General features: G+C 37.0%; 1 protein-coding gene across 2 annotated transcripts in view; it reads left to right on the top strand.

The window, feature by feature from the left end:
* The window catches only part of LOC119578928 (40S ribosomal protein S20-like), a 10290-nt gene extending 2807 nt beyond the window's left edge, over positions 1-7483 (top strand). The window contains exons 2-4 of one of the 2 annotated variants that reach the window (XM_037926603.1): positions 4982-5076; positions 6662-6774; positions 7215-7483. In XM_037926603.1, the coding sequence (XP_037782531.1) occupies positions 5057-5076; positions 6662-6774; positions 7215-7468 (387 nt within the window). In that variant the 5' untranslated portion in view covers positions 4982-5056 and the 3' untranslated portion in view covers positions 7469-7483. The remainder of the gene's footprint in view (positions 1-4981; positions 5077-6661; positions 6775-7214) is intronic. The other variant, XM_037926604.1, reaches the window with a different exon arrangement.
* The last annotated feature ends 1622 nt before the right edge of the window (positions 7484-9105 follow it).

A 9105-nucleotide genomic window follows, 5' to 3' on the forward strand; every position in this document is an offset into this window, starting at 1 on the left:
ATACACATTTCCTAGTTAGAGGGCTATGCCTCCGGAACCCCCGTGGTAAATATATACACCCTAGCCAGGGGGCTATGGCCCCTGGACCCCCAGGATATAACCATATACCTTTTATATTGTGAAACATTGAACATTTACATAGGAAAACAGAACAAAAACACTAAAATAACTTTAGATTGGGCTTGCTGAAACTATGGGGCAAGAGCCATGTTTCACCTATACATTTACAGTATGCAATTTTGCGGTTATATCTGGGATTACTTCTTGCCTGATTGACACAATACAAATGTATTAAATCACGATTGGACAAAAGCAACTTTTTGATATGAAGATGCGTTTCGTAAGTTTCCTGAAGACCGTATCAAATTTATACATAAGGCTTTTTTATTGTTCCTCAATTAGCAGCAGTATTTTATTGATCGATAGCTTTGACAAATAAATAAAAAAATAAAAAAAATACTAGTTGTTGCACAATCATTGTGGCACAAACTGTCTGCGCGGATGTTCTCAAACAACAAATTTTAAACACATAGTAACAGCTTGCAAACTTTAGTAATGATAATCATCAAATATGGCAACAGTTTAATACTTATACTTGTCTTAAAATGTAAGATGAAAGTTGTTGACTTTGCCCAAGCCCAAAATACTTCGGAGGCCATGGCGGTGCTTCATGCCACACAGCTTAGAATAATAAGTCTGTTCCACGTAACTATGAAAGCTTTAATCCAAATTCGTCTCGCGCTGAGCCGGCACACCCAATCATTCAACTGCGGTTGTTTGCAATAGCCAAATCAGATAAAAATTTTAATATTGCCTGTATTATTGGCCTATTAGAAGTAATGATTTTTATTACATGAATTTGCTTATAACTTCGTACAATATATATGTAGATTTTGCCTGGTTCTCATTATACCTAAGTCAATTGTACAAACCTTATATTGTTGCACCTCTGTTATTAAGCTTCACCATAATACGTTGACCTCAACATGGTAGTATTTCCAGGGGCAGGTGTAATTCACAATTTGTAAAACTCGCCTGGCTTTCAATATATTTTTTCACACATACACTTGCTTTGGCAGCGGATGAACACACTGAATGTTTTTCAGGGCCACGGGCAGGGATTTCAGAAGAAAAAATCTCGGAATGTCAGTCTGAAGTTTTCTTTGGCTAGAATTTGTCGCTGGTTATAACAGCGTATAATTGCAGTGTTGTCAGTAATTGGTTGTTATACATGGTGTCCTTGTCTTAGTGTTTCAGACAGTAATAATTTATTATCGCTATTTCAGACGACTGTCTTTACATGAGCAAAAACATGGTATTTGTATTGTAATAAGTTAAATGTACATTTTTACTATTGTAAATGCAAATAAACAATCATGTAATTGTGAACTCTTACCTAATTTTATAAACTCTCAGAAAAGCTATCCTTGTAGAGAGGAACTGGGCCTGGCAGGGGCGGAGTTCTTGCTTTCCCACCTTGTGGCGGGTACAATTCTGCCGCTTGCATGAAAAAGTTGTTTATTAGGGATTTTTCATAACTTTTAATGAATAAATAGCAGGCCAGGTATTGTGGTATATATTCTCTTAATACCTAGTCGATTTCAATGATTACACTATCACCACCTATTGAATTTTGTAACCAATTTTCAGTTACTTCAGAACAAAAATACTCTCCAGTCTGTGCTAGTTGGCTTAGAAATACTAATACCTTTAGTAACTAGTGCATGATCCCAATACTTTTGCACCCAGTGATTCAAACAAAATAATTTTAATAGGTTCTAAACGTGTCCCTTGCAGAAACGTACCTGTGTAATCACTGGTCGAGAAAACTTTTGTCCCGTTTCACGTTCCACAACCACACATGTCGATCTTCATGGTATATGCAGAGTAAATTGCAATGTGGGCAGTTTATTGCTCTTGGCAAAACACCATGTGCCCTCAGGAATTCTATAGTGTTATAATTTTTTTTCAAAATAATTCAGATATAACTATAGAAATTGGGATCACACCCTGTGCACCTAAGATCCATTTTGTGTAAAGATTTTGTACATTTGCTTTCCTTGCCCACTATGCATACATGTGACACAAATGGTGGCATGTAATTTGTTTGTACCATTTCCTGAATACTATTGTCTTATTGTTGTTTTTGAAAATCGTGTGCAATTCTTCAGTACCCTCTTGTCCGGAATGTCTGATTTATGCAGAGCAAGAAATTTATAAGTTTAATGTAAATATTATGATGATATTATTCTTGTATTGTCATATTCTTTTATGCTGAAAAAAAAAAATTCCTTCATGTAAGTATATGCAAAATTTAGTACTTATTTAGATGAAGATATTACAATAAATGTAGCAAAATAAAACTGCATTGTTTTGTTTACAAATGGTAGGAAAGGAGATCAAATGGTGACTTTTAAGTCATTGGACACTTGCGTGTCCAGTGACTTAGTTATTTTTGAGTTGCGATGGAAGTACATAGAGGACAAGTTTTTTAGATTTGTTTGCTCTATCATTTGCATATATTTTCCATTTTAAAGATGGCTAATTGAAACTTCACCTGTACCCTTTCCTCTACCCAACGAACATAGGGGATGCGTTGGCAATGGAGTTGGGGGGGGGGGGGTAATGGATGGCACTGAATGTCAATAGGAACCTGCAGAAATTGAAGAAAGTGGTTTATGAAATGTTAAAAAATATTTTCCAAAAAAACACAGCCAAACTTTTTCCAGATGCAAGTAAATAAGCACAAAAAACAATTAAAATCGGCCAATGTAACTCTATTGTAGTAATAGGCACACCTAGCCAGGGACCTATGCCCCCTGGACCCCCCATGGTATTATATGCTCCCCGTAGTGTGTTCGGAAAAACGCACTGGTAATTACAAAGTAATCGTTTTCACAAGCCCGCAGTAATACATGGACTACTTGATAGATCAGAGTAATGAGTTGTGCATCATTTGTTTTGGTCCTTGCAAAGTAAACATAGATGGGGACTTGGTCTCAAAGTGGTGCTATGCAGGACCTATTTTCGTCATTTCCCAGTAAATATAAGGCTGTTGCAGATTTACCTATATTGCTTTCTACTCTATTTTTAATTGCTCTATAAGATGGCAGTGTCTATTTTCCTCTTATCTCCATGCGTCGCTCTCTGCAACATTAACCCCCACAGGTATGAAGTATGGGAAAATTTACCCGTAATGGACACAATACTTTTCATTTATTTACCTACGCAAGTTGATTAAAAATAATTTAAGATGTACTATTTTGGTATACATTGGGAAATAATAAATATCCGCTGCATATCACTACTCGGAGTAAGTCCACAACACCCTCGCACTATTCTGTGCCTCCCATTTATTAGCACTTCATGCTAAATTACAGAAACGATCATTAAGAACTCTGGCTGTGTGAGGGCATTGTAGTCTGTTTAGTTTTAGCTATCTTTTACCAAAACCTTGTGTTCTTTTAGAAATGTGACTTTTTGAGTATTTGCTTTATCATACCCATTTTGTAGGTTCCCCCTTGTACATGCCAAGCACACACCTGCTGGCATGGGATAGATAGATATATCTCGTGTATGGCATGGGATAGATAGATATATCTCATGTAATATGAAATTCAAAATTTCACAGGCAAAGCATTTGGAAACATAGACTTTTAAAAATCTTGTACAAATGTGCAGCACCCGCTTACTATTAATATGAGGAAAGTGAATAGCTTTGCACGGTAAGATTTTTATTAGATATAGTAAATATTGTATTTTTCAACAGTAATTGTTACCAAGAGCGACACTTCCTCCAGAGACTTAAGTTCCAAAATCATATTTTTTATCTCCTCTACCCTACAGTCTGGGGGGATGCATGGAGAACCAAGGGTTGAAGGGTGGGGGGGAGGGATGATGGAGGGCACTGGATGTCAATAGGAACCTGCAGAAATTGAAGAAAATGATTTGTGAACGTTAAATTCAATTTTTTGAAAACCTGAGCCAAACTTAGTCCAATGAATGCAAGTAAACCAGCACAAAAACCAATTAAAATCAGCCAGTGAAAATCTATGGGCATCACCAGCATCTTTGAAAGTCTACACGGCATACATGTAAAACTGTAATCATGATTGCCCACACCTGAGCAGATAGCCAAGGTGGTAAATAAACTTAACTAACTTTACACTGACATGCCATTTTTCAAAAAAAAAAAAAAAAAATCTACAAGATGGCTGTGTGCATTTTCCACGCATCACTCTCCATAACATTAACCCTTTCAACATTACACTTGTATAATTGTAGGCTATATAACATTGCTTTTGCAAGCAAAATTTGTAACAATAAATCTAAGAAATACCATTAGTATTGTTTACAATACTAATGTGCTCATGTTTCTGTCAAAAAAACTCATTTTCATTTTCAAAGAAAAAATAAAGAATACATTGTTCTTGTATTCTTTTGCTTTTATTTTCCATGTAAGTTGAATAGATATCTTGTAGAAAAGAACAGCACTGGTTAGGGAGAAAAGACAATTGGAAGGTCTGAGGGCAGATTCCCTGTCTAGGGAAATACTATTTAGTAAAGCCCCTGAAAGGGTTTTCACTCGCACAGCAACCTTTGGTGGTTGGTGCATATAGCATGTGCAGTTGATATTACTGATAAATAAATCTGTAAACTCTACAGAAATGCCTATAACCTAAGTCTGCATACTGATGCAACAATTAATCCATTGGGGCTAGGAATCGGAAATCTGGTAGCGTCTTAAACTCTGGTGATTTCTGGCAATGTCTAGACACTGGGTGTGGGGTAGCACAACTTTCCGCTCCATGTCCTCTGGTGTGTTGCTGCATGTACAGCCGTACCCCTCGGACCAAGTGGTTTGTAATGACGTGTACACGAGACCCATCAGGATGGGGTTAAGAAGAAAAGTAGATCCACGCCATGTATGGAAACAGGATCCTGTGATATTTACACCTAATTCCCATTTGTTTGACCTTAGGCAGAAGGAGGATACAGCTTTATACCAGCCTGAAGAAATTGGTTGAAGCTCTTATTGGCTTCTAGACATCACACCATGAATTCAACACAAGCAAGGTATCCTTCAAAATGGCACTTCCAGTGACCAAACACTGACATGCCCCTCTTTGCATCCCACCACTTAATCACGAGGTTGTTATTGTGGACTCCTATCACTGTCAGTTGTACTTGTGATTTGTGACTTTCAGTATTAGGATACCAGGTGACATGAACTTTCCAAATTAAACTGGCCTAGTTGCATATTGTTTATATTATCTTTAGCAAATTTGTTTCTCTAGTAAATGGATATTACAAAATATATATCATAATATCAAAAAGTGGACACATTTCATCATATATCTTGTGTACACTGTAGGTGTCATAAGTTAAATCTTTGTCTAAACTAACTCTCTTTTCTCTCTCTCTCTCTCTCTTTCTTTTCTCTCTCTCTCTCTCTTTTCTCTCTCTCTCTCTCTTTTCTCTCTCTCTCTCTCTTTTCTCTCTCTCTCTCTCTCTTTTCTCTCTCTCTCTCTCTCTTTTCTCTCTTCTCTCTTTTCTCTCTCTCTCTCTCTTCTTCTCTTCTTCTCTTTCTCTCGTCTCTCTTTCTTTTCTTCTCTCTCTCTTTTCTCTCTCTTCTCTCTCTCTCTCTCTCTCTCTTTCTCTCTCTCTCTCTCTGTGCGTGCTCTGAAATAACACCATGTTTTATTTGCATGTTTATTAGTTTATAGGCTTTTCCACTGTCCTAATAAAAGGATGGTCCACAACTTGGATTACAGTCTGAGCAAAACTTACCAGCAACAGTGCAGAAATGGAAACTTGTGGAGAAGTCAAAATTCCAGGCATTGAAAGTGTGCAGATTATAATAAAGAATTCTCTAAATAGTTAGAAAATGTGAAATGTTTTGATACTAGAAGAAAACATGGAATACGAAACTATGGAAGAGCAGCCATTCATCATCAGAAAATAATTATTTTCACAAGCATGTAGTATTGCATGAACAGAACATTACACTATTTGATTGTGCAGTTGGTTTTAGTACTTACACCATGGTGCAGACATCATGTGCCAAGATGTTTAAAAGCTTATCATAAACACCATGTGCAAGTGTACTATTTTACTTCATTTTCATACATGTAATTACAGCATACAGAATGTGTAATATTCTTGAAGAAAGTGGCATTGATCTCGTACATTAACCAAATATTGTCTTGTTCATTCAAAACCTGGAAGCACTAACAAATTGCAAATTATTTGAATACTATGTTACAGGCCTGATATGAAGGCTTTGAAGAAACTGTAGAAGGGTTGTGCTTCTGCCACTTTTGAACTGGTCTATTCACCAGAACAAACTTTTTTTTTCTTTTTTTTTTTGGGGGGGGGGGGGTGTACACCTAATGTTTGCTCTTGGCAGCTGAAGTTGCCTGTTGCACAAAGAAAATCTTAGTAATTCTTGCCTAGTATTTTGCCTGTGGTAACACCTTTTCATGTATGTGTGCATTATTTTAATGTACAGATTCCTCCGTAGAAAATTGTTTAAGCAAAATATCGAGGAAAGCCATATTGTTCTCAAAACTCGTTTAGCAATGATTAGATGGTATCCTGCTTTTGTTGTACAAAACACTTGTATAAATAAACAAGTATTAAAGGAGCTTAATCTTTCCAGAATGGCAATGTATGACAAGAGTGACATGAAGGGGGGGATGATGGATGATGCTGCGCCCATCCATCGCATCCGCATTACCCTCACCTCAAGCAATGTCAAGTCCCTCGAGAAAGGTAGGAGTTGTGCAGACTTCTTGAAATTTGTTAATCTAATTGCATCTTTTAGGAAAGGTTTGTTGATACATTTAAGTGCAGACTCCAATTAATGTTTACATTTTCCCCTGATTTTAAAATGTAGAATTTCATTTCATTTTTATAGTAACATAGGGCTTGCCTGTCATTATTTTAGCTCAATAAAATCAGAATTACTTGGTATGCAATGCTTCCTTGCAGTGACTTTTGAACATAGATGTATGATGTATTTAATTTGTATGATGTATTTAATTGGTTTGAAGTATCTTTAAAATACATGTTCATAAACAAGTAAAAATATTGTATATCAGCTCTTGTGCAGGATCAGCTTCTGTAGTACTATCAGTAAATGTGTTAATTTTCAAGTCATTGTTTAAAATTGTTAAAATAGCTGTAAAATATAAATGTTAATTTTTCAACAGTTTGCTCTGAGCTGGTTCGTGGAGCCAAGGACAAGCAGCTGAAGGTGAAGGGGCCAGTGCGCATGCCAACCAAGATTTTGCGCATCACCACCCGCAAAACCCCCTGTGGTGAGGGTTCCAAGACCTGGGATCGTTTCCAGATGAGGATTCACAAGCGTGTCATTGATCTGCATTCCCCTTCAGAAGTTGTCAAGCAGATCACAAGCATCAGCATCGAACCTGATGTTGATGTGGAAGTCACCATTGCAGAATAAACAGCATTTTGTGCATTCATTGTTTCCATAACCTGTAGTACAAAACTGATTAGAGGTAAACAGGATCACTTCTATTTAATATATATATATATATATATATGTATGTAAGAAAATTGTTTAACTGCAGTTTTAGGGTAGCATTTCACTGCAAATGGCATGTTTACAAAAAAAAAAAAAAAGTAAAACCTGTATTTTGAGCTTCTTTATAGCAGAAGTGGATTTTATTTTATTTTATTTTTTTTTTTTTTACATAACCCTTTAAAAATGTGTTATAAACTTCAGACTTTGTATTGTAGAGCATCAGCAGTGTTCGGTACTGCCTTGTACTGATATCCAAAAGGGAGGGGCCCAGTTTCGCCCTTTCCCAGCCAATAGGTCACTGGCCACAAAACATCCTAGTTACAAACACACACAGCACAAGATAATGGATTGTGTTGCATAGACATGGGAGACCATATTTTTTCACACAACCTATATTTTTTTGGAAACATGGCTCAAGTGAAAAGTTAATTAGTAGGCCCCAGTAACATCCTCTAATTTAAATCATTCCTTTAATTTGCAGTGAATTTTCTAGTACTATTAATATCTAATGTTATAAACCTTTACTATTTGTATAATTATATAAAAGATCAATAATCTTTTCGAAAATCAATGAAAGTGTAAACAGTGATATCAGAAAAACTGGCTGGTGACAAAGCACTTGCACCATTTATAAACAATTAGAACACCAAAATTACAGTAGGCATGTCTGGCATATATTCTGCCATGCCGGGCCATTAGGTTAAGAAAGTGTAGCCTAATATATAATTATAAACTTGTATATCAACTAGAGTTGATAAACATATACAAGTATGCAACTAGGGTGGACAGGATACGATATGCCAATATTCAACTAGGATGGACAGGATACTACCAGGCATGCACGTAATCTTGGTTAAATATCGTGTGTATTGATTGATCATTCACAACCGGCTGTCATTTAGCAGTAACCACCAAAAAGTGGCACAATTTGCTCATAATCGTTTGGAAAATGTCTTGGGAGTAGCTAAAAACGAAAGCAATGTTAACCATTTCCAGTCAGTCAGATTTATAAGTTGCAAACATTGGGTAACCTTAAGTTTTTTTTTTCCAATCTAATCACAGCATTTACAATCACTTGCTTGTTGTCCTGGGGGGGGGGGGGTTGAAGACCGGCCCAATGTGGGCTCGTCCCTACCTTATCATCCACTCCATAGTACTCCCTCTTTTACATGTCCCGTCCTTCTACTACCCTCTCCTCTACAAGTATCTTTGATACTCTGTTTAAGCCCAGCAAAATGGGATCGATTTTTCGTCCCTCTGCCAACAAATTCCTTAAAACAGTGCCTCTAAACACAATTAGGTGTAGTTTCCTTCCGCAGCCACCCCGATCGTTCCCGGCTTGTCAGCTACATCCGAATCCCAAGTTCTAGCATTGTCAACCCTGACTGACTTCACTGACAAACCCATTCCTGCCCAACCTCATCCCTCCGCCTCATCCTTCCCTCAACACTTGCACTGCAACGGTCTCCATCTCCCCAATAAACTGCCCTGTCTAGGACAAGGATTGGTCAGATTGTGAATACTTATTCCGCTGCCTCATGAACTATGATGCACCA

Source organism: Penaeus monodon, chromosome 11 (assembly GCF_015228065.2).
Source record: "Penaeus monodon isolate SGIC_2016 chromosome 11, NSTDA_Pmon_1, whole genome shotgun sequence".
NCBI classification, from domain to species: Eukaryota; Metazoa; Arthropoda; class Malacostraca; order Decapoda; family Penaeidae; genus Penaeus; species Penaeus monodon.